The sequence below is a fragment of the Anomalospiza imberbis genome, unplaced genomic scaffold (assembly GCF_031753505.1).
Source record: "Anomalospiza imberbis isolate Cuckoo-Finch-1a 21T00152 unplaced genomic scaffold, ASM3175350v1 scaffold_334, whole genome shotgun sequence".
NCBI lineage: Eukaryota > Metazoa > Chordata > Aves > Passeriformes > Viduidae > Anomalospiza > Anomalospiza imberbis.
The window spans coordinates 7842-33479 of NW_027099953.1; the positions used below are offsets into that span (position 1 = coordinate 7842).

Here is a 25638-nt window from a genome sequence, read left to right on the forward strand (position 1 = left end):
ATCCTTAGCAGGCAATCATCACCAGGAACCCGTGTTGCTGTGGTCAGTTTCCATGGCAACCATCACAGCCCCTGTTGCTATGGTCAGTTTCCATGGCAACCATCACCAGCCCCTGTTGCTATGGTCAGTCCCTGGGCAGCTCCATGGAGACCCCATGCCAGGGGTGGTTGCCATGGACACCAGCTCAGGCCTGCAGCCAGAGCCCGTTGCCATGGCAACCATTGGCAGTCCCATCCCCAGGGCCATGGGATCCCAGAACCACAGAACTGGCTGAATTGGGAGGGGCCGATCAGGATCCTCGAGTCCAACTGCTGGCCCTGCACAGGACACCCCAACAATGCCAGCCTGGGCCTGGCAGCGGTGTCCAAATGCTGCTGGAGCTCAGAGAGCCCTGGAGCTGTGACCCTTCCCTGGGGAGCCTGGGCAGTGCCCCAGCAGCCTCTGGGCAAAAACCTTTTCCTGAGATCCAACCTCAGCCTGCCCCCACTCAGCTGCAGCTGCTCCCTCCAGTCCTGTCCCTGGGCACCAGAGTGAAGAGTTTCCCACAGCCCCAGCCAGGGACCCGCTCCCAAGGCTGTTGCCATGGTCACCAGGGCTGGGACCAGCTGGAATGCTCGGTTTCCAAGGGCCGGGGTTCAGGAATGGGATTCCCCAGTTTCCTGCTCCTGCTAAAACCGCACTGCCCCTTGCTGCCGTCCTGCCTCCCATGGAAAGCACAATAGGCACAGATCCCGGGCTGGGAGGAGAACAATTTACTGGGAACAGCAACGAGACAAGGAACAAACAGGACCAGAAATAATACTGATAACAGAAGGGATAAGAAGAACTATTTACAGGGAAAACTCCAACACCGCTGACTGGCTCTTCCTGGCCATGTATTTCCGCCTTCCTGGAAAGGACACCCTTCTCCTCAGGGACAGAGAGAGAGAGAGAGAGTCCCTTTCGCCCCTGGCAATGACCTGAGGTGGGAGTGAATGTAATGACAGGGCCATGGCCAGACCCTCATGTTCTTCAATCCCACACCATGTCATTGGCAGGGGCAGGAAAAGGGAAAGATCTCTTCCCAGCATGGATCACAGTGAATGTGGATCACCAGGGCTCTTCCCAACATGGGTTCTCCCATGGGAGATGAAGCTGGAGCAGTGCACAAAGCTCCTCCTGCAGTTGGGGCCCTCGCAGGGCTTTCCTTACTGGTGCCTCCGTTGGTGTCTGGTCAAGTGAGAGCTCTGAGTGAAGCTCTTCCCACACTGGGGACACTTGTAGGGCCTCTCCCTGGTGTGGATGCGCCGGTGGGTGACGAGGTGGGAGTTGTGCTTGAAGCCCTTCCTGCAGTCAGGGCAGCGGAAGGGCCTCTCCTCTGTGTGAATCCGCTGGTGCAGGAGGAGATGTGAGCTGGTTGGAAACCTCTTCTTACACTCGGGACACTCATATGGCTTCTCCCCAGTGTGGATCATTTGGTGGACGATCAGATGGGGCTTCTGGCTGAACCCCTTCCCACATTCCCCACACTTGTATGGCCTTTCTCCAGTGTGGATCCTCTGGTGGCAGATCAAGTGGGACTTCTGGCTGAAGCTCTTTCCACATTCCCCACACTCATAGGGCCGTTCCCTGGTGTGGATCCTCTGGTGCTGTATCAGGCTGAAGCTCTGGCTGAAGCTCATCTCACATTCCCCACATTCGTAGGGCCTCTCTCTGGTGTGGATGCGACGGTGTCTGACAAGTGTGGAGTTGTGCTTGAAGCCCTTCCCGCAGTCGGGGCAGCGGAAGGGCCTCTCCTCAGTGTGAATCCGCTGATGTACAAGGAGACTGGAGCTGGTTGGAAACCTTTTCTGACACTTGGGACACTCGTAGGGTCTCTCCCCAGTGTGGATGCGTTGATGGATGATGAGGTTGGATCTGTAGCTGAAGCCCTTTCCACACTCCCCACACTCATAGGGCCATTCCCCGGTGTGGATCATCTGGTGGCAGATCAGGTGGCAGCTCTGTCTGAAGTTCTTCCCACACTGCAAGCACTTGTAGGGCTTCTCCCCATGGTGAAGCTGCTCATGCACCACCAGCTCCGAGCTCTGGCTAAAGCTCTGTCCACCTTCCTGGCACAGGTTGGGTATTTCCTCCTCAGAGCACCCTGGGCTGGGTTTGCAGCCCCTCCTCCTGTGGGATCTCCTGGGCTTTTCCTCCCCGTTGGATTCCTGCGCCATGGAGCCGGTCAAAACGGCCTCTGCCACGAGGTTCTGCTGTGGGGATTTGTCCTTCCTGGTCTCCATCCTCAGCTCCTTGTCTGGGGGAGGAAGGACAAGGAGAGGATGGGATTTGCCTCCGTGCCATAGGGAAGGGGAAGGAGATCCCCCCAGTGCGTCCCCGGCAGGACGGCATTGACAGAGAGGTTGTCCTGCAACCAGGGGCTGTGCTGGGCTGGGAGATGGAGCAGGAGAGAAAGGGAAAGGGGCAGTGACTTCCTCCTCACCTGCCTGGGTTTCCAGGGGCTCCTTCCCCTTCCTCGTAGCCTTCTCCTCCATCTGGCAAAGGTCTGGGAATGGGAAATTCTGTTTTGGGAGGAAAACAAGGGATGAGCACATTGAGTTTTGTACTGGTTTGAAGGCAAACCAGTGGAGACTCTTAGCCAGAATGACAATTGAATAAAAAAAAAATCAATATCAAGGCAATGAACAGAAACACTGGCTTAATCTGACAGAGTCAGGATATAAGCTGACACCCCGTTGGTCAGGGTGGTGGTAGCCGTCTGATGAAATGGAGGCTCCAGCCCTGTTGGAGTGATGAACGTGATTCTGTCAAAGCAGTGATCCTGCAGAAGGGATCACCTGATGGGTCTTGCTCTAAGGTCCAGTGGTGGTTACGGAGCTCTTGTCCCCTGGGAATCCAGTAGGCAAGGTGGTCCTGGTGTTGCAAGGGTGAGATTATATCCAGGTAGGAATGCTTGGTTCCTCCCCCTGGGCGGAGCATCCCACAATGGGATGATGTAATTTTATCAGTCCTGCAGTGGCACTCAATGGCCCATTAACAGAAGATAGCCCCTGGAGGGCGTTATCAGGGCTGAGTCATGGAAGAGATAAAGAACACTGCCCCACCTGTTTATCACAGTTCATGAAGATGGTGACTGAAAACATACTTTGGGTTACATCTTACATTGCACCCTGAAACAGTGAGGCAATCCCTGCTCGGGGTGGGGGGTGAACACCACCCCCCTTTCCCAAACTGGCTTAGGTGTAAAACCCCCACCCTGGGAAGGCCCCACACACAGGGGACAATGTCACACTTGCCCCACCTCAGGGGAGGTCTCTGTCCCTGTCACTCCCTTGCTCTCCCCCCTCTTCTCTTTCTTTCCATCTCTCTCTCTACCTCACATTTACTGTTCAATAAAATCCACTTGGGATTTGGTCTCGTTAGCACCTTAATTGGGGCAGAGGCACCTCTCTAACAATTTTATTAACCAGATTGAGACATTATTTTGGCGCAGTGAGTTCAGGGCATTGATTTCTGACCCCAAGTGCCTTTGACAACAGCATGGTTCCCTCCTCTCAGGCGGTTCTGGCTCTTTCTGGAGGAACTCTTGGACACCTGGAGGCAGCTTCTTCTGTGTGACTTTTGGGAGAACATATAAGGAAAATGGCTGTTGTGGGTGGCCAGTGTAAAGAAAATATTTTGTTGTCCTTCCTAGAAATGTTTGTTAAAATCACTGGAGGAAAGGGAGCAAATGATACCAGCAAGACTGACAAGGGTCATTCACCCCAAGGTGAGGAACACAAGGCTGCCAAAAGTCCTAGTGATTTACTAAAGAAATATGGATATTGATCTAGTACCTATATCCAACTGTGACGGGCAAAAACTATCTAACCGTTTAAAGTTAGAAAGTGTATGTTTATTACAATGCCAGGCAGCGTGCAGAATAGCTCTCAAATACACACTGCACCTTTCAAATAATTACAGAGTCCTTTTATCCATACAAGTATTGAATACCCAAAATGCAAATACATATTCATAATTTTGGTACATCCCATTCCTTACTTCATATGCTAATCATTTCAAAAGCTATTAAACATGTGTAGTTTGTTCCTTGAAATGGGTCAGTGGTCCCTTTCATGGGGAGGGGTCCCAAAATGAGGACGTAAATGAAGTCTTCCTCATTCTGACCTTTCTACCTTTTCAATGCAAATATGACAAATGAACCTTGGTAGAGCTCCCATTCCCTGTCTTCAATTGGTTTCACAACAGAGGAGGCCCACAACTGTCTTATGTTCCTAAAAGCTATTTGTCAGTTTCTATATTCTTCATTATAAACCCAGCTAACTAAACATCGTGTTGACAAGCAATCAATTATTAGTTAACTACTAACTGTTAACTTTATCAAGGCCTACTCATTTGTTTTAATTAACTCTAGTAAGGCTTATCTCTAACTAAAATCTTAGCTCCTCTAAAATCTCTAAATCCCTTAAAGTTTATGTTTCACTAGAAGAAGCCCAGCTCAAGTAGTTAAATTCCCAAATAACTCCCAAATTCACAGGCTTGTGAGCTTTGCCAAATGTGAGAATCATTTTTTCTTCATCCCTGTCACCTTTGTGACAGCTACACAGAGCTTTCCCTTCCTTTTAATAATCTGTATTGGGCCAAATTTTCACTTTTATCAAAACCTGCCAGCAGCAGAGCTGAGGCTGTGCAGGAAACCATGAAATTTGGAATTGCCACATTATTGCTACTATTGTCAGTTTATTCATGTTTGGGATTTGTTTGCCTTTCCATCACAAGTGACATGTGGGAAGAGCAAATATTCCTCAAGGCATTTTATGCAGGGTGAAGTTTGATTTCTGCCGAGTTTGTTTTGTCCAGTGCCCAGGGGATGCTCGAGGGCAGTCTCTGTGCCTCTTGTCCTGGCAGATGCTTGGGAGGAGCTTGGGGGGTTGTCCCTGTCCCTGTCACCCCAGGCCATTCCCCAAGGGGTGTCCCTGTCCCTCTCACCCCAGGCCATTCCCCAGGGGGTCTCCATCTCTCCATCGTTCTCACCCCAGGGAATGCCTGGGAGGGTCTCCCTACCTCTCACCCCTGTGCCAGGGGAGTGCTCAAGGGAGTCTCTGTCCCTCTCAGCCCAGGGGGTGCTCGGGAGTTGAAACAGGGTATTTTACAGGGTAAATTTAACAGGGTAGAAATCCATGTGTATTTAGGTGAAATGTGCTGCCAGCCTAGGTAAAATACGCTGTTTAGTCTGCTAGCTCTGCTGCTGAAACGTGGATGAAAAATCGATCCCCACAAATCCCGTACGGAGCTGTAGAGACTGTGTGTTTATTGCAGCGCTGGACGCATGTGGGGATCCTTCCCCTTCAAAGGACATGCACTCCCCTGTGTAAGAGACGGTCCCAAGTTCCCCTCATTTTTGCCTCACGTTTGCCACAATGGCAGAGACTGAGATCCTGGAGACCCCGATCGGAGTTCTGGCTTGGAGAGATGGATAATTATTTTTGCAGGTGTATTTGCTGTATCACCATGGACCACCGCTTTGAGCAGTGCCTGGCAAGGAGCGGCTTGTTCTACCTGCTTACACCTGCTTCACAATACCTGCTCAACCCACGAATTTTCCCACCTCTTGGCCAAATGAACTTTCTGGGGTAACTCTGGTGATCTCCCACGGAAGACCCCTCATCTGCCTCATGACCACTGTGACGGACGGAGATTGAAGCCCCTCCCAAAGACTGAGACTCAGACCCCTACCACAGGGAGGAGGGCTGGCCTGATCAATGTGAGATGTTTGCCCAGGTGTGGTCGATGGACCAAGAAGACAATGGCTCTCGCTCACTGCTGATAACATGACCTGTTCCTCTTTGGTGGCTTCAATGGGCATTCATTGTCTTCTCCCCATCCCCCCCTTCCACAGAGGACTATAGAAGATCCCTGAGATAACCAAGATTTTGAGATTCTCCCTGATGTGACATGGCTCCTTGGGAGCCGCTGCAGGAGCAGCACCCTGGGAGCCTCGGGAATGCCCCTCTGGGATCCACAGCACACACTCCCTGGGGCTGGAATTCCAGTTCCCAGCCAGGAAAAGATGTTCCTGCCCTTGAAGGCAAAGCTCTTACCAAGGAGCCAGAAGCCAAGTGGAGCAAGATCCTACAGTGACATTTAACTGCCAGCTTTCATTACTTCACCCATAGTTCTTGTAGCTCATGGATTAGGAATGAAATCAGGGCAGGGCCTTTGGTGGCAGCTGCCCTGGATCAAGGGAGACACTGAGAGAGAAACAGAGCAGGCAAAGAGAGGCAGGAGAGAAAAGAGGACACAAACACTGAGAAGGTGGCACTCTGAAAACAGAACTGCAACTGACTGAAAAGGAATGGGATGGAAAGAAATAAGTTTGTAACTTGTATTTCCAATCAAAATACAATTTCCCCCCTTTCTCACAAACCTCCTCCTGGTGTCATTCAGCAGGGCTGTCAGAACGTTCTTCATTCTGAATGGATGTTCCACGCAGCAGTCACAAAGAAACAGGGAATAGGGACCTTCCTGCTCGTGGGGAGTTTGGCATCCTCAGCTGAGGAGAGTAGAAGGCACCAGAAGGAAAGGACAGCTGGGCTTCACCCTTCCTCAGGAAAGAGGTGGGGAAAAAATCTCTCGTCATGTCTGCAGCTGCTCCCTCAGGGATGTGAAGGCTGATCCCAGAGCCCGAAGGGTCACATTCAGGGCTGCCCTCAGGGAATGCTCGCCTGGTATTGAGGGGCAGCATGGGAGCACCTGGATCTTGGAGAACCCAGCTGTCCCCCCATGTTTGGAGGTGCCTGAGAAGGGCTGGGATGATTCCAGGGACATCCTACAGTGACATCCCCCCTGTCCCGCTCTGCGTGTGGTCAGTCCCAAACCTGACCCTGATCCTGCCCTCAATCTCACTCCACGTTTAGTCACCCTCACAGTTCTGTATTTAATCTCATCCCAGTGCCAGACTCATCTAGCCTCAGACCCAATCCCAACCCCAGCCCTAAAGCCAATCCCATGTCTAGCCTTAGCCCCAATCCCAGCTCTAATCCAAATCTCAGTCCCAACTCCAACCCCAGCCCCAATTCCACCCTCGTCCTAAATACTCATCCCAAATCAAATCCCAGGTTCAGCCTTTCTGGGCGTTTGGGGGTGTCTCTGTCTCTCTGACCCCGATGACATTTGGGCAGGGTCACACCAGGGCTGAGATGGGCAGAGATCCCCCCGCCACCCCAGGGATGAGAAGGTCGGAGAGCCCTTCCCACCCCGAGCACCCTCAGCGGTGAGAGGGACACAGAGCCCCTGGTCCCCAGCCCTGCACAAGCATTTCCTGAGGCCAGTGGGATGGAGACCCCCGAGCATCCCCCAGGGCAAGGGGACAAAGCCCCCTGACAATTCCCTGGACTGAGAGGGACAGAGACTGCCCCGAGCAACTCCTGGCACAGGGTGAGAGGGAGGGAGACCCCCCAGGCATTCCCAGGGGTGAGAGTGATGGAGACCCCTAGGGAATGGCCTGGGGTGACAGGGACAGGGACACCCCATGGGGAATGGCCTGAGGTGAGAGAGGGACACCCCCTGGGGAATGGCTTTGGGTGACAGGGACAGACCCTGTGGAATGGCCTGGGGTAAAAGGGACAGGGACAACTCCCCCAAGCCCCTCCCAAGCATCCCCCAGGGCGAGAGGCACAGACTGCCCTCGAGCTTCCCCTGGGCACCGGACAAAATAATCTCAGCAGAAATCAAACTTTGCATAAAATACTTTGATGAATATTTGGTATTTCCACAAGTCACTTGTGATGGAAATGCAAACAAATCCCAAACATGAACAAACCGACAATAGAAGCAATTCTGTGGCAATTCCAAATTTCATCGTTTCCTGCACAGCTCCAGCTCAGCTACTGGCAGGTTCAGATAAAAGAAAAGTGGAAATTTGCCCCAATACAGATTATTAAAAGGAAGGGAAAGCTCAGTCTACCTGTCACAAAGGTGACAGGGACAAAAAGAAAAATGATTCTCACATTTGGCTGTTGTAGATGCAGGTGAACCCAATAGGATGAATGAAGATGTCTAACTCCAGTTCACAAGGCTGAATGATTTCTTTATTATAATTATGCTATAATACATTAATATACTATATAAAAGAGGATACTATACGTACATGCGACTTTCTCTAACTATGATATCTAACTAACTCACAACTCGTGACCCTCTCTGGAGAGTCCAGACACAGGTGGATCTGATTATCCATTGGCCCAAACAATCCACTGTGATCCAACAAAGCATTCACTCCAGATAAACAATTCTCCAAACACATTCCACAAGAGAAAAACAAGGAGCAGAAACAGAAATTATTTTCTCTTTCATTTCTCTCTGTGCACCTTTATAAAAATCCTGAGAGAGAGAAAAATGTGCTTGCCACATTTGGCAAAGCCCCCAGGCCTGTGAATTTGGGACTTATTAGGGAATTTAGATACTTGAGCTGGGCTTCTTGTACGACTTCGTGCAGCCTTGTGTTCCTCACCTTGTGGTGAATGACCCTTGTCAGTCTTGCTGGTATCATTTGGTCCCTTTCCTCCAGTGATTTTAACAAACTTTTCAAGGAAGGACAACAAAATATTTTCTTTACACTGGCCACCCACAACAGCCATTTTCCTCATATGTTCTCCCAAAAGTCACACTGAAGAAGCTGCATTGAAGTTTCCAAGAGTTCCTCCAGAAAGAGCCAGAACCTCCTGAGAGGAGGGAACCATGCTGTTGTCAAAGGCACTTGGGGTCAGACAACAGTGCCCTGAACTCACTGCACCAAAATAATGTCTCAATCTGGTTAATAAAATTGTTAGAGAGATGCCTCTGCCCCAATTAAGGTGCTAACGAGACCAAATCCCAAGTGGATTTTATTGAACAGTAAATGTGAGGTAGAGGGAGAGATGGAAGAAAGAGAAAAGGGGGGAGAGCAAGGGAGTGACCGGGACAGAGACCTCTCCTGGGGCAGGGCAAGTGTGACATTGTCCCCTGTGTGCAGGGCCTTCCCAGGGTGGGGGTTTTACACCTGAGCCAGTTTGGGAAAGGGGGGTGGTGTTCACCCCCCATCCCGAGCAGGGATTGCCTCACTGTTTCAGGGTGCAATGTAAGATGTAACCCAAAGTATGTTTTCAGTCACCATCTTCATAAACTGTGATAAACAGGTGGGGCAGTGTTCTTTATCTCTTCCATGGCTCAACCCTGATAACGCCCTCCAGGGGCTATCTTCTGTTAATGGGCCATTGAGTGCCACTGCAGGACTGATAAAATTACATCATCCCATTGTGGGATGCTCCGCCCAGGGGGAGGAACCAAGCATTCCTACCTGGATATAATCTCACCCTTGCAACACCAGGACCACCTTGCCTACTGGATTCCCAGAGGACAAGAGCTCCGTAACCACCACTGGACCTTCAGAGAAAGACCAGACCCTTCTACAGGATCACCGCTTTGACAGAATCACGTTCATCACTCCAACAGGGCTGCAGACACCATTTCATCAGACTGCTACCACCACCCTGACCAACGGGGTGTCAGGTTATATCCTGACTCTGTCAGATTAAGCCAGTGTTTCTGTATCATTGCCTTGATATTGATTTTTTTTTATTAAATTTTAATTCTGGTTTAGACTCTCCTCCTGGTTTGCCTTCAAACCAGTACAAAACTCATTGTGCTCATCCCTTGTTTTCCTCCCAAAACAGAATTTTCCTTCTCCAAACCATTGCGAAATGGAGGAGAAGGCTGCAAGGAAGGGGAAGGAGCCCCTGGAAACCCAGGCAGGTGAGGAGGAAGTCACTGCCCCTTTCCCCCTCTCTCCTGCTCCATCTCCCAGCACAGCACAGCCCCCGACTACAGGACAACCTCTCTGCCAACGCCATCCTGCCGGGGACGCACTGTGGGGATCTCCTTCCCCTTCCCTATGGCACGGAGGCAAATCCCATCCTCTCCTTGTCCTTCCTTTTCCAGACAAGGAGCTGAGGATGGAGACCAGGAAGGACAAATCCCCACGGCAGAACCTCCTGGCAGAGGCCGTTTTGAGCAGCTCCATGACGCAGGAATCCAACGGGGAGGAAAAGCCCAGGAGATCCCACAAGAGGAGGGGCTGCAAACCCAGTCCAGGGTGCTCTGAGGAGGAAAGACCCACCCTGTGCCAGGAAGGTGGACAGAGCTTCAGCCAGATCTTGGAGCTGGTGGTCCATGATAAGCTTCAGGATGGGGAGAAGCCCTACAAGTGCTTGCAGTGTGGGAAGAGCTTCAGGCAGAGCAACAGCCTGATCTGCCACCAGATGATCCACACTGGGGAATGGCCCTATGAGTGTGGGGAGTGTGGGAAGGGCTTCAGCTACAGATCCAATCTCATCATCCATCAACGCATCCACACCGGGGAAAGGCCATACAAATGTGGGGAATGTCGGAAGGGCTTCAGCTGCAGCTCTGCCCTCGTCATCCACCAACACATCCACACTGGGGAGAGGCCCTACGAGTGTGGGGAATGTGGGAAGAGCTTTAGCCGAAGGTCCCACTTGATCAGCCACCAGAGGATCTACACTGGGGAAAGGCCCTACGAGTGTGGGGAATGTGGGAAGAGCTTTAGCCGAAGGTCCCACTTGATCAGCCACCAGAGGATCCACACTGGGGAAAGGCCCTACGACTGTGGGGAATGTGGGAAGAGCTTCAGCCAAAGGTCCCACTTGATCAGCCACCAGAGGATCCACACTGGAGAAAGGCCATACAAATGTGGGGAATGTGGGAAGGGCTTCAGCCAGAAGTCCCAACTGATCATCCACCAAATGATCCACACTGGGGAGAGGCCCTACGAATGTCCCAACTGTCAGAAGAGCTTTCAGACCAGATCCATTCTTCTCAAGCACCAGCGGATTCACACCGGGGAGAAGCCCTTCTGCTGCCCCCACTGCAGGAAGGGCTTCAAGCAAATCTCCCATCTCATCAGGCACCAGCACATCCACACCAGGGAGAGGCCCTACAAGTGTCCACAGTGTGGGAAGAACTTCTCCAGGAGCTCTCACTTGACCAGACACCAACGGAGGCACCAGTAAGGGAAGCCCTGCAAATGCCATAGCTGGAGGAAGAGCTTTGTGCACTGCTCCAGCTTCATCCCCCATGGGAGAACCCATGTTGGGAAGAGCTCTGGTGATCCATGTTTCCTGTGATCCATGCTGGGAAGAGATCTTTCCCTTTTCCTGCTCCTGCCAATGACAGGGTGTGGGATCAAAGAACATGAGGGTCTGGCCATGGCCCTGTCATTATATTCACTCCTACCTCAGGTCATTGCCAGGGGCAGGAAAGGGACTCTTTCTCTCTCTCTCTCTCTCTCTCTGTCCCTGAGGAGAAGGGTGTCCTTTCCAGGGAGAAGGAAATACATGGCCAGGAAGAGCCAGTCAGTTGTGATGTAGTTTTCCCTGTAAATAATTTTTCTTATCCCTTCTGTTATCAGTATTATTTCTGGTCCTGTTTGTTCCTTGTCTCGTTGCTGTTCCCAGTAAATTGTTCTCCTCCCAGCCCGGGATCTGTGCCTATTGTGCTTTCCATGGGAGGCAGGACGGCAGCAAGGGGCAGTGCGGTTTTAGCAGGAGCAGGAAACTGGGGAATCCCATTCCTGAACCCCGGCCCTTGGAAACCGAGCATTCCAGCTGGTCCCAGCCCTGGTGACCATGGCAACAGCCTTGGGAGCGGGTCCCTGGCTGGGGCTGTGGGAAACTCTTCACTCTGGTGCCCAGGGACAGGACTGGAGGGAGCAGCTGCAGCTGAGTGGGGGCAGGCTGAGGTTGGATCTCAGGAAAAGGTTTTTGCCCAGAGGCTGCTGGGGCACTGCCCAGGCTCCCCAGGGAAGGGTCACAGCTCCAGGGCTCTCTGAGCTCCAGCAGCATTTGGACACCGCTGCCAGGCCCAGGCTGGCATTGTTGGGGTGTCCTGTGCAGGGCCAGCAGTTGGACTCGAGGATCCTGATCGGCCCCTCCCAATTCAGCCAGTTCTGTGGTTCTGGGATCCCATGGCCCTGGGGATGGGACTGCCAATGGTTGCCATGGCAACGGGCTCTGGCTGCAGGCCTGAGCTGGTGTCCATGGCAACCACCCCTGGCATGGGGTCTCCATGGAGCTGCCCAGGGACTGACCATAGCAACAGGGGCTGGTGATGGTTGCCATGGAAACTGACCATAGCAACAGGGGCTGTGATGGTTGCCATGGAAACTGACCACAGCAACACGGGTTCCTGGTGATGATTGCCTGCTAAGGATCAGATTTGTCACAGGCACTCAGAGGGGTTCCATGGGGACTTTCCAAGAGTCTCCAGGATCCTCAAGAGCTGGAATGTCACAGGCAGAGACAGGGGCTCCATGGAGACCTCCCAGGGGTTTCTGGGAATGGTAAAGAGCTGTGTGGTCAGAGGCAGTCACAGCCATCCCATGGTGACATCCCAGGGGATATTGGGTTGCAAAGGCACCGATCTGTCACAGGCACTCATGGGGGCTCCACGGTGACATCCCAGGAGTCCCCAGGCTGCCAAAGAGCCGGGATTTCACGGGCACTCACAGGGGTTCCTGTCATGGGCAGAGTGGGAGCTTCAGGCAAAAGCTTTATTTCCTTACTGGAGAAACTCCTGCTGAGTCATGAGGTGGAGAAATGTCCCCCAACAGCCAACACAGATCCTCAAACCCCTGCAGGACCCCTAGACTTCTAGAATTCCTTCTAATAGAAGAGACTGGCAGTGGCTGGATCCCATCGCGTCCCTGCAGATTGGACAGGTGGAATTGAACCTTAATGCAATTTGTCCCAAACGATTAACAATGGAATACCAGATAAATCTGTATAAATACACCTATGATTGATTCTGATCATTATTAGATAAAACGGTCTATTTACAACACAGAATAAAATTTTAAAAATAGTTATTTACTCCTCAATATAGGAGCTATACCAATTATAGACTATTCTGCTCTGGGAAGCAATTTTGACGTCACCAGGGCCTTGCTAGAGTGGTTTGAGCCCACCGCAGGCAGAGCCTGCTGCTCCAGCAGGAACTGCCTTTCCTGTGCCAGGAGCAGGGCAGGTCCCACTGCAGGAAAAGCCCCAGGCCAGTCCCAGCACAGGGAAGGCCTCGGGCACAAGGGCAGAGTGCCGTGCTGGGAGCTGTGCCAGGGAGAGCCTGAGGCACCAAAGGCACCTTGGCAGCAGCAGCTGCTTGCAGGGCATGGCCAGAAGCCTCCCTTGGCAAGCCGGCCTGGTGGCCAGCACTGCAGTGTCACTGTTGAGTAAGAAATGTCACAGGCTCATCAGAAAGCTGATTGGCATAATGTGCCATATGTTTGGAACTGCTCCTTTTTATATGCTGCTCTGATCCAGGTAGATAAAATCCCAGTGGCACATATCAGAGGTTTGTTAGGGAAGACAGTGTGGATCAACTCTGCCTCGAGTACAGACAAACCCATTTGTGGGATTGTCTTTGCTCAGGGACCAGGTTGTACATGGTGAATAATGCAGAAATATGGAAGAACTCGATGTGTACCTCAGGGAGATCTCATATGCAAATATCACTGTTTGTTGGATGTTACTGCCACTGGCTTTGCATTAAACCACACAGACATGAGACAGAAGGAAATGTCGAAGGTTTGAGCAAGTGAGATAGAAGGAAATGTGCGTCAAAGGTTTCAGCAAGTGAGATGGAAGGAAATGTGTCTGAGTAAGTAAAAGATGGGAGTTTTTACTTGATGAAGTTTTTACATGACGTTTGGTAGTATGTTGATGATATGGAGATAAGGGTTGGAATGTCCTAGGGTGACGTTATGGTGCTTGTATCCCCAATCGTGTGTTCTGTTTATGCTTGATGTTATGTTCTGTGCCTTCAGGACTGGCTCCAAAAAGTGAAGGTTTGTTTTGTCTTGTTATCAGCCGGCTCACCTCTCCCCAGAGTCTGTGTCTAGGAGAGGTTAGGGCTTGCTTGCTTTCTTGCTTGCTTGCTGGCTTGCTTGCTTTCACTTTGCTCTTGCTCCTGCTTTTTGCTTTTGCCCTTGCTTTTGCTTATTAGTTAGTTTAGCTAGGCAATCCAGTTTTTTCCCTGGACTGTTTTTTTTCTTTCCCTTTCCTGAATACCATTTGAACCTGCTCAGGATTGGGACCTGGGAAACACCAAGAAACACCGAGAGCCAGCATTTTGTGACCTGCAGCAGCCATCCCCAGCACCGGAGACTGATAACTGGGCAACTCCTCCCAGGAGAGACTTTCTGAATTTGTCACCTCTTTAGAGCGTAGAAAGACTATTTGTCATCTGGTGTTGTTCATTTTTTGTGCTTGGGAATGCTTTGCCTGCTCAATAAACAGGTTGTTTCCACTACTCTCTGAGGAAATTCTTCCCGAGCCAGGTGAGCAAGGGGCTGTGGGGGTTTGCTTTCTGGGGGCTCCTTCTGGAGGTTTTCTCCCAAATTTGCCCAAAACCAGGACACATTACTTCATCAGCGGGCTGTTCTTCAGTGAGATCCAGCAGGGCCCTGTTCAGCCTGTGCTCAGCAAACTGACTGGCCATGAGCCACGGGTGGATGTACCTCACCATGGCAGGAACCTGGCGAAGGCACGGGGAGACTTGGAAAGCTGCCAGAGGGAGGAATGTCCCCAGCTTCCCCAGAGAAGTGCTTCCCTTGCCACCACACTGCCATGGCCTCAAAGGCTTCCAGTGACCAGCAGGCATGGCTTGGGAGGCCAAGCAATTCCTGGGAGGATGAAATCCTGGCCACAGGCTGCTTACTTCCTTTGGATTGGAAAACCCCTCCCCTACGCGCATATCCAGCAGGGCAGCACAGGTCTTGGTTTTGAAGATGTGTCAATATGCTCTGAGCCCTGTGCCCATGGTGCTGGTCTCTTCCTCCCGAATCCTCTTGATGAATTTGCAAACCAGTTGTAGGAGAAGGGCAGGAAGCCAGGGATGTTCCACGGAATGCTCCAAGCGTGGTGCTCGGCTGAGCGGTGACAGCAGGCCCAGCCCAGCTGGGGATGGCTGCAGGTACCTGCGCTGTTCTGCGGAAGAGGCCACGGGTGCGTTCCTGCTCTTGTGTGCGCTGCACGGCTGCACCTGGCAAAGAGCGAGCGCAGCCTGAGCTGAGGGGCTGCGGGAGAGGCCAGAGAACACAGCCCAGCCCTGCGCTCCCCAGGCAGGGACAGCCCTGGAATGCCCCAGGGGATGGAGCACGGCTGTGGGGTGTCTGCCCTGGCCCCTATTCCGTCCTGTCCATGGGCAAGTGCCCAGGGGATGGGATGGGATGGGATGGGATGGGATGGGATGGGATGGGCTGCCATGGGATGCCATGGGATGCCATGGGATGGGATGTGGCCAAGCAGCCCAGCAGCCCAGCTCTGCCACTCACCCTCCTGCTGAGGCTTGAACTGCACCACCTCTTCAGTCTCCTGTGCTGGGGCAGCTCCAGGGCCTTCTTCCTCTCCTCCACCCAGGCCAGCTTGGGCACTCTCGTGGGTCTCTGCTCCATTTCAGTGATCGGATTTGTGGCTACTTGCAGGAGAGATGCCTCGGAAAAGCTCTGAGTCAGCAAGGCCTTCAGTCATGCCTGGAAGGCACCTTCAAGAGAGAAGCCTCAGGAAGGCTACAGGACAGCAAGTCCTGCACTCTGGTCTTGAGGGCTCCTGCCACAAGGACAGGAGACTCCTGTCGAGGATTGTGGTCTGGCCTCGAGGGCACCGGTGGCAGGGATGGGAGATGCCTCTGGGGCACCAAGTCCCACAGTCTGCCCTCGAGGACACCTGCAGAAGAGAAGCCTCGGGAAGGCCACAGGTCACCAAGTCCTGTGGTCAGGCCTCGAGGTCAGCTGCAGGAATAACGCCTCGGAAAAGCTCCGGGTCAGACACGAACGAGTGCGCTGTGCGGGGGCTCCTCACGGCACCGCTCTGTCCCGTCCTGTCCCGTCGCATGCTGCGAGCACTGTGGCGTGGTCTTGTCACCGCCAGCTCCTATGTCACCCCGTGTCACAAAGGGCCCTTGGACACGCTGTCCCGTTCCATGCCACGGTGACCGTGCTGCACCGTGTCACAAAGGGCCCCTGCACACACTGCCCCGTGCCCTGGGGCCGCCCCCAGCCCACCCAAAGTGGATCAGGTTGGAAGGAATCCCTCACCCCATGTGTCTAAGACAGCCCGACAGGATCTTTGGGAATGGCTGAAACTATCAGCAAACGCTGCCCTGCTCTGCGGGCTCAGGGCAGCAGAAGGAGCCCCCAGGGCTGCCGACGCAGCCGCGCTGGGAAGGGCACGGGGTCTTCACAGAAACTGGCACGGCCTCCCTGGGACACGTCCCGGCTTGTGGCCATCCTAAACCTGCGGCTGTGGCACAGACAAGGAACGTGTGGGCCATGGCAGGAATGCTGCTCTGACCCCTGGGGCCCAGGGAGCGCTGACATCAGCAGGTGTGGCAGGGTCCCTGCCCAAGCAGACCTGCCACCCCCCGAGCCCTGACAGCACCAGTGCCCGTCTCCTGCCCCAGAGACCTGTGCCCGTGGGGGGCTTCTGTGCCAGAGGGAGCCAAAGCCCACGTGCATTGGGGGCTGCGCTCCTGCCTGCAGGGGCTGTTGGCAGGAGCACCTGGAGCAACGCTGGCAACACTTGTTCTCTGTCAGAAGCTCTTACTCCATGCTGAAATTATTTTCTTATTGAAATTATTGCCTTCAGCACAAAAACACCTTATCGGCCAAGGCACAGAAGAATCTGGCATGTAAGAATCCTCAATTCAGGAAAGCTTTACTTCCCATTGCTCAACTCAAGTAGTTCCAAAAAGTTGCAAACTTCCCAAATGAATTGGGATGGCCTGAGGAGGTGAAGAGTTGGAATTTTGCTTCCCATCTCAAAGCAGCAACTCATTTGCCTTAACCTCATCCACTGAGGGTCACTTTACAGAATATAACACTACACAAAAAAAGGAAAAAAACAAGGGCCATTCTTTGGTTTTCTATGAACGGATGATAATATCCTCATTCTCTTAAGAAATAAAAGCTCTCAAGAAATCAAAGTCCACTCAGTGTTAGAAAAGTAGCTCAAAGAATTGAGTAGATGGCAAAAGGGCTAATCCTCCCCCTGGTACAGATATCTGAGTGGCCAGTAAAGTACAGCTCTCCCCTCTTGTTCCCTGCAGGACAATCAGGACCATGAAGAGGAAAAGTCACAGATATTCTTTCTGCCCTCCCTAACCAAAGCTGTGCCAAAGTACAGATGCTGCCTTCCAACTGACTCAAATTCCAGCCTAGACCTCTCACCTTCCAGACAACTCCTTCTCCAACACCCCCCCAACACCAAGCCCCCCAAACTCCCGCACAGAAACCCTCAACACCCCGCCAGGAGCCCCAGCTGTCCCCGTCCCTCCGCAGAGCTTTCCCACCCTCCAGCAGACAGCCTGGTTCCCTGCAGGTGCCGTGGGATGGCACTCAGGAGGATCTGCTCCAAGGCCTTCCCCTGGAGCACGCTCAGGCTGCCAGGCCTATGGATCCTGGATCATCCTTCCCACCGAGCCTTCCTGTGCACGGCTGCTCCATTTGCACCTTTGCGCTCAGCTCGGACTTCTCCACTTCACCAGGAGTGCTGGGAAAGGATGGAGAGCAGCCTGGCAAGCTCTTTCTGCAGCTCCCTCTTTACCCTGGGGAGGTAGAACATTCCACAGGAAAGCAACTGGTGCCACAAGGAGCGGGTGGCCTCAGGCACCTTTGGGGATGAAACAAGGCCTTGGTTTGACATGAGTAAGCACAAGCAATTCACATGAGTAAACAAGTAATTAGCACAGACATGCCTAAGTACTTAGCACCAGTTAGCATAACAAAAACCTGTCTGGCCTAACTTGACATGAGAGTGACCTGACAAAAAGCTTTAGACACAGTCTACCAGAAGAACTAAGGGCAAGTGTGGAATCAGCCCTGTGCAGGGAAGCCCTGAGGAAGACTTTGTGCTGCTTTGGGGCATGGAGACCGCTCCTGGCCAGGGCCTGGACATCAGCTTCAAGTATGGGAATCTGACAGAATGTATTTCCAACCGCCTGCCTATGGAATCACCTCAGCAGTGTAAAGATGGATGGTGATTTTGATACAACTCCGACATCAACCCACTGAAATTTATATGTGGCAGAGAAACATTTCAGTGGCTGCAGACCCCTGCCCTCCTGCCAGGTCAATAAAAGAGCTTTTGGCTGACAATGCATTTGTCTGCTGATTTGTTTGAATGAAGGAGACCCCTCAGGACTGCTGTATCCTGAGGGAACACCGTTGGCCTTGGCCTGCAAGCACCTGCACAAGCTTAAAATCAGCTGCCTCAGCTTCCAGGACCTCTCTTTGCCCAGCATCCTGACGTGGATGCAGGACTGCTGTGAGGCACTGCTGGGACCCAGCGGGACAGGACCGGCTGTCTCGTGTCCACGTAGCACCCCTCACACAGCCAGGGCCATCCCGAAACCAGACAAACGCTCACGTGTCAGCACAGGGGAGCAAGGAGCACTGGGCTCCTCTCAGGGTATCTCAGCTGGGCTCGCTCCACAACACACCCCCACTTTCAGGCCTGCTGATGCCCAGCTGCCAGAAATGCCTACCTTGTCCTCTCCAGGGTGCACAGGGAGAGCCAATGAGCAGGATGCCTTGGGAGGCAAACCTTCCCAGCCTTTTCGGAGGCCAGGGACACACCAAGATCAGCCAAGACTCTCCACGCTGCCTGGCCCACCCAGCCCAGCTCTGTGCTGGCCCTGGGCCACAGCAGCTTCCACCAAGCAAGAGCCACATGCACATTGCCAAGAGGTGAAACACAGCAGACAGGGAAGATGTGAAAAGTGTGTGTGTAAAGGCCTTTTAATTCACAGCTCTCAGAGAGAGCTCTGGGGCTCACGGCTGGACAGAGATGCTCCTGCTCACGCCTCTGTCCAAAGGGGGGAACACACCCTGCTGCAGGTGCTTGGGTTGGTCTCCACAGGTCCAGGCGGATGCCAAACCTGCTCTTCACAGCCTTCTCCCTTGCCCTGCCCCTCTGCCAAGTGCAACGGGCCTCAGGCAGTGAAAGGACCACAGAGAGCCAAAGGGGGACACTTGCACCTGCCTCGCTGGGCGCTCCCTGGGAAGCACTTTCCTTGAGAAGCAAGCCCCTTTCCTCCAAAGGCATTTCCCCAAATGTGTAGCTGTCCTGGGGAACACCAACACACTCTTAAGAAAAGCTGGCAAGGCTGAATGACTTCAGGTCCTTTCAGGACAGGCACTCCAGCTGTAGCTCATATTCCCCCAAGTGTGTTTCCAGTTGGAGGTTCAGAGGGGCAGTCCCAGGCCCTCTACAAACACAAGCTGCCTGCTGCCTCTTCACCTGCCTCAACTCCTGCCTGTGGTCACTGCAGCAAAACCAGGCTGTTCCAGCCAGAGCCCAGAGCCCAGAGCCCTGTTCCCGCAGGACACTCTTGCCAGCACCTTCCAGGACTCTCCGCTGTGCATGCAGCACTTTTCATGCCAGCTCTCAACAGGCTTTGGAACGCAGAGCACAACCTGGCTGGCTCTGCCACCAGCACAGCCCAAACACAGGGGGAGGAAGAAGCAGCAGGGGTTGTTTTGCGGCCATGCCCAAGAGAAACTGGAAGGGTGCCCTCCCTCTGGTCTCCCTTGGTTGGCTTTCTGACTGGGTCTGAGGCTGGGGCTGCCATTCCTCGGTTGTGGGGACCAGAACCACACCCAGGATCCCAGCACTGTCTGACAGCGCTCCGGGCACTCGCACAGTCACATGTCTGAGTCTCGGGCACCGTGCTGCTGCTTCAGCTGCTCTTAGGCACAACAAAGCTCTCTGTTAAGCCCAGATGGTCTCTGGTTCTGCCCTCTTCCTGATCCTGTGCAGGGATGGAGCACTGCTGTGCTTTCAGGGAGCTATTCTTGAAAACTTGCAGCATTCCAAGCTCCTTTGCCCTCCGTGGATGCTTGCCATGGAATCCCTCACAGCTGGGTTCAGAGCATCCTCAGCTTGGCTCTTCCAAAATCCAGGGGCTCCAGGGTGCTCAGCAGGATCTGTAACTCCACAGTGTTGTGGAACTGGACCTTCAGCACAGGGTCCTTCCCAGCCTGATCTGCCCTCGTTCCTCTGAGTGTGTGCACAAAACACGGCGTGGAAGAGAACGGCAGCAGGGGCCTGTGTGTCCCAGGGCCCCGGATTTGCATCACTTCAGCTCCACAGAGATGCAGGTAAAGCGAAGAAGCCAAAGTGTTCATTAATGGAAGGCGAAGCAAAGGGATGAGCTGGGAGGGAAGAAAGGGGATGGGCAGGGTCTGAGGGCTGCAGGGAGGGAGCTGTCAACAGGGAGGGAGAAGGCAGGAGCTATGGGAGCTTCCCACAGGCTCAGCTGTGCCAGTCATCAGCTGTGCCTGGAGCTCCAGCTGGTCTCCTCTGGTCTCCAGGTGGTCTCACCTTCCAAGGGATCTGCAGGTCTTAAAGAGACACTGGTTCTTCTGAGCCAGCAGATGAAAGTAGTTCTGCAGCTCTTCCCTCCAACATCACCTGAACAAATATGCTTCTGCAGGAGGGGCTGTTGTTTTCACTCAGGGCTTGAAGGGCTGGAAGAGAGAGGAACAGAGCCACGGTCAGAGCCTGGATCTGCTGGAATCCAAGGAGACCTTTCTGCCAGGGCCATCCCACCTAGACTGGACACAAGAGGAGAGGAATTTCTCTCCCAGGTCAGGGCTGTGGTGCAACACGTCCCCAGAAGGAGCCTGGAGCAGCCCAAGGCTTTGTGTGGCCAGGCAGGGGCAGGCAGGAGGCAGAGCTGTCAGCAAAGGAAGGGGCCAGCGAGGTGGGGCAGCCGGGGGATGACGACAGCCTGCAGGGACAGAGGCCAGGGCAGGGACACCGCAGGACAGCCTGGGCTGCAGAGGGCACAGGGAGGTGCAGCAGCTGCAAGGCCCTGACAGAGCCAACCTGTGCAGCCCTTTGGCCATGGCTGCTGGCCCTGGGCCTGAGGCCACGAGGGGACAAGTGACCCTTGCAGCCCTGGGGCCTCATTGCCTCCTTGTCCCTGCTCAGCAGCCTGGCAGGGGCCGCCCCATGGTCCTGCCCTTGGCATGGCACATCCCCACATGGCAGTGCCCATCCCGGGAAGAGCCCTGAGCAAGGAGGGAGGGACAGGATCTGCCTTGCCAGGGGCTGGGGCTCAGCCTTGGCCCTTTGCATTCCTGAGACACATCCAGGTTTGCTCAGCGCCAGAGACACCTTTGCCTTGTTTGTCCCCACCTGTCATCAGTGCCTCCAGTTCTCTGCTCTGCCTGGGGCCTGGGGACACTTTGATATGAATTGTGTCCTTGAGTGGAACCCATTAACAGTTAAAGAAAGTTTGGACTTTGAATCTGACTTTTTGAGTTCTTGAGAAGCTCTTTGAGCGCACTCTGAGGGACTGGGTCTGATGCAAACAGCACCAAAGCCCCAGAGGGTCATAAAATTCCTGGTGCTGTGTCTGTGCTGCTGAGCTGGGCTGGGCTCCTGGCCCCGAGGCAGCTCCTGGCAAGGGCAGCGCTGCAGAGAGACAGCTCTGGCCAGGAGCAGCTCCTGTGCACAGCCCAGCAGGGCTGGGGCACTGCCAGAGCATCCCAGGGACACGAGCAGGGCACAGACAGAGCTCACAGGGGCTCAGCACTGGCAGGGGCTGTGGGGTGTCCCAGAGGGGGCTGTGTCACAGCAGCACCTCTGTGGCTGTGTCACGGAGGCACAGAGCAGCTGTGATGTCAGAGAGGGGCTGTGTGACAGCACAGAGTGGGTTGTGAGAGGTCACAGATTGGGCTATGACATCACAGAGCGTGTTGTGTGAGGTCATCAAGCAGCTATGGCATGACAGAGGGGACAGTGTGACATCACAGAGCCGGCTGTGACATCATGGCATGGCTGTATGACATAACAGAGCAGGCAGTGAGGTCAAAGTGTGTGCTGTGACATTACAGAGTGGCAGCATGACATCACAGGGAGGGTTTTGTGGCATCACTGAGGGGGTTGTGACATCACAGGGCAGGCTGTGACATCATAGAGAAGGGTCTAAGGCAATAGAGCAGATCCTGCCATCATAGAGGGTGGCTCTGTGACAACAGAGAGAGGGTTGTGACATCACCGGGTGGCTGTGTAATGTCATAGACCAGGCTGTGACACCAAAGAACAAATAGTGACATTGCAGGGTGACATTGTGACATCTCACAGTCTTCTGTGACATCACAGAGCAGCTGTATGACATCACAGGGTGACATCTCAGAGTTGGTTCTGTGACATCACAAGGAGCTGTGTGACCTCACAGAGGTGTGTGATGTCACAGGGGCTGTGTGAGGTCACAGGGGCTGTGTGAGGTCACTGGGGAGGTCACTCCACCCCAGCCCCCCCCCCCAGTTCCCCCAGAGAAGTCCAATGCTGGTCGTGCACAGCGGGGTCCCCTGTCCCCCCGGGTCCCCCCGCCCCCGGCACCGCAGCCTCCCCCAGAGGATGTTCCACGAGATCGACCCCAGAGCCTGACACGGGGACGGGGGCTGGGGCTGTGGGGGGTGGGACAGGGGGACAGGGATCCCCCAGCAGCGTCCCCGTGTCCCCCAGGGCCAGAGACTGGGCCAGGGCTCCTTCACCCTGTTACCAACGAGGGCTTGAGAGTGCTGAAAAAATCCCCAGCAAGGGATCAGTAAAAACCAGATTTAATATTAAGCGACAGCACCACAAAGTTCCTTGGCAAGAGTCACTCTGCTCCTGACTGGACACTGCAGGCACACCAAGGAAACAAAGCGACAACAAAACCAAACAGAATCCCGGCAATCAAATCAGAAATGAGGCAAGACCTGGGGCTTTCATTCCTATGGAAAAGAACTGTCCTTCTCGTCCAGCTGCCCATGGCCAGAATTGGGATTTCACCTCCTACACTGCCTGTTGTGACAGACTGGAGGAGATTGTTGGCTGGAAACATTTCATGTGTGGGGAGGAAGGGGCAGGTCCAGCCTTGCCCTGCCCTGGAACCCCAGCCCTGCCCTGCCCTGGAACCCCAATCCCCCCAGAGCCTCTATCCCAGCCCAGCAGTGTCTGCCAGTCCCTGGCACAGCACAGGCAATGCTCCACAGCCACCTCTGGAGCCCCCAGCCCAGCTCCTGAGTGACCAAATGACCCCAAGTCCCACCTGGGGAAGGGCCCAGGAACACCAAGGGAAAATTAAGGCTGACCATGAGGCAAGCACATGTCTTGACCCTACCTCCTCTTGGAATTTCCATCAGAACACTGCTGGAATCCAGGAGTTGGTAGCTCTGTGGGTGCTTCTCTGTATATTTTTTGTCTTTCTCTCTTTCTGTGTCTCTTTCTTCTATTTCGGTCCTCGTGCAAATGTGGATTAACTTAAAATTGAATGAACTAATAGTCTGTGAAGTTGAATGGGCTAAGGTAATGCTTTGGGAAGTGTTTTTGTTGATTGAATGTCATGCTAAACCTTTTACCAAAGTTTCTCTGGTTTTCTAAAGTTCCCAATAGAGGCTGTTTTGTTGTTTGGAGCTCCTGAGAATCTCTTGTTGGTATTTCTCCTGTGCATCCAACTCAGAGGACACAAACAATTGCAATTCCTCTTAAATGTCTCCTTGAGAGAGTTGTTTGGGGGATGGGAGTCAGGGCTTGTGTGTCCTGCTTGGCACAGCCCAGGCAGGGCTTTCACAGCCACATTCCACGCTCCATTTCCCAGCTGGAGCCGCTGGTGCCTCTGAGTTCTGCTGCCCCAGCCCCAGGGACGCTCTCCTTGTCTGCCCATTCCCCCACGGTCTCTGGGCAGGGATGGCCTCAAGTGGGGGCTGCTGACATCCTCAGCAACTTGGAGGCTGCTGCTGAATTTTACTGCTCCAGAGGCTTCTTCAGCCTTCAGCTTTTCAGTTCAGCATTTCAGTGTCCCAGAGCTCATTAACATTCAGAACACATTAACAAGCCAAACCTCTGGGAATAATGTAAGTGTTCAAATAATTTGTGGTTAATTAGCCCAATTACAGATGCCTCTTCAAAGTGAATACACTACATTTTAAAATACAGTGAGAAAATATTTTTTTGGTCCTGTTTAGGTTTTTTTTCCCTGTTAATACATTGATATGTGCACTCTCCAATTGACACTGAATCCAAGTTCCTCCTCATGCCCTTGGAACAGATATGAAAATCAAGACCCTTCATGGCTGACAATCAGTCAGACTCTGTCCCTACCCCCACCCCAGCATTTCCCCCATCCAAGCCCTGGCACTCAGAGCAGCCTTGTGCAAATCTGAGCTCCCTCCAGCCCAGGCTGCACCTGCAGGTTTCAGCTGCTTGGCTCCCACTCCCACCTGCTTTCCTTGGAGAAGGAGCTGCCTGAGACACAGAGGGATGTTCATTTCTTGTCAGCCAGCAAACCCAAGGGAAGGCACAGCTCCATCAAATGCAAAAGTCATTCCTCTGCTGGATATTAAATCCACTTTGCACAGCAGACAGTCTCAGAGCAATGGAAAACACCTTCTGTGCCCAGCACAGATCCCAAGGTCCCCCCAATCCCTCCCTGCCCTGATTCTGCCCAGATTTGCTCTTTGTACACACGAGTCACGGGCTGAAGTCAGGAGCTCCCTCCATGCCCAGAGGGAGGAAAAGAGGGAAAGTGGATGAAGAGCTCTCCTGTGCAGAGCCAAGGTCCAAGTGCCCCTGCAGTGGGAACCACAACTCATCAGGTTTGTGTCCTTTGGGCTCAGGGGTGGTGACACTCAGAGGCACAGAAAGATTTCTTGACAACAAATACAAGTTGAACATTTGAACAGTTTAATAACCATCACAGCTCTTCCCTCAGCTCTCTGTGATGTCCCAGCCATCCCCAAGGAACTTCTGTACAGGAACAGTTTTAGACAAAGACACAAGAAAACGTAATTCCATGATAGATTAAAAAATAGTAAGATGTAATTAATATTTATTTGAACTTCAGAAAGATTGGGCCACTCCCTGATGTGCAAAGAATGAAACCAGTCCATTCAGAGACATTTGAATGACCAGAAAGCATCTGGAGGGGGAAATCTGGGTGCAACGGGAAGTACATAGATCCACCTGGTCTAGTGCAGAGATGTCCTTAGACATGGCCATTTCAACAGAAGAACTGGAAACACCTGAAGGAAGAGGGAGAGGAAAGAATAAACAGAATATTGGTGACTCGAGGAGATGGGAAGATCAGTATTTCTTGTCATTCTGCCATCAGTACTTCAGAAAATTGCTGTTTCTTAAAAGTACTGAAGTGATGCAGATAATAAAAAATGTCCTTGTATAATATGAAATGTACAAATATTAACACCTGTGCCCCTTTCCAGGCAGACATCAGCTGTGTGCCCATGGACAGGCAGTGCCACTTGTGCCCTGAGGTGCCGAGCTGGGATTGGATCTCTCAGAGAGGAGCTGAGGGAGAGCAGAGCACCTTGCAAGCTGCAGGTCCCTGCCAGCCCCGCAGGGCTCCTGTGCCATCAACATCTGCTCTGCTCCAGCCTGAAACAGGGCCCAGCATGGTGCCGGGACCATCAGAGAGCTGAGGTGTGTGCTGGAATTCAATGCCCTCCCCATGGCGCAGCAGCCCTGCATTTCCCTGCTCCAGCCTTGGTCTCCAGCACAGCCATGGAGGCTCTTTGGGCTCCTGAGTGTTCCTGCT

The 25638-nt window shown here is 53.2% G+C and overlaps 2 protein-coding genes across 2 annotated transcripts; one reads left to right on the forward strand and one right to left on the reverse strand.

Annotated features, from left to right (window-relative positions):
- Positions 1 to 771: 771 nt before the first annotated feature.
- LOC137466617 (zinc finger protein 34-like) lies at positions 772 to 2601 on the reverse strand. The gene is made up of 2 exons (XM_068178293.1): positions 2465 to 2601; positions 772 to 2278 (listed from the first exon to the last, which is right to left on the reverse strand). The coding sequence occupies exons 1-2, from the start codon at positions 2574 to 2576 to the stop codon at positions 1188 to 1190; spliced, it is 1203 nt and encodes a 400-aa protein (XP_068034394.1). The 5' UTR covers positions 2577 to 2601; the 3' UTR covers positions 772 to 1187.
- A 7362-nt stretch (positions 2602 to 9963) lies between these two features.
- On the forward strand, positions 9964 to 11198 carry LOC137466616 (zinc finger protein 551-like). Its single transcript, XM_068178292.1, has one exon. It carries the CDS (start codon positions 9975 to 9977, stop codon positions 11049 to 11051), a length of 1077 nt encoding a protein of 358 aa, XP_068034393.1. The 5' UTR covers positions 9964 to 9974; the 3' UTR covers positions 11052 to 11198.
- The last annotated feature ends 14440 nt before the right edge of the window (positions 11199 to 25638 follow it).

Bases quoted from the DNA above. Each gene is read 5' to 3' on its own strand.
- LOC137466617 (XM_068178293.1), bottom strand. From the start codon at position 2,576: ATGTGCTCATCCCTTGTTTTCCTCCCAAAACAGAATTTCCCATTCCCA. The intron at 2,279-2,464 runs GTGAGGAGGAAG...TTCCTCCCCCAG, and splicing joins GCCCCTGGAAACCCAGGCAG to ACAAGGAGCTGAGGATGGAG.
- LOC137466616 (XM_068178292.1), top strand. From the start codon at position 9,975: ATGGAGACCAGGAAGGACAAATCCCCACGGCAGAACCTCCTGGCAGAG.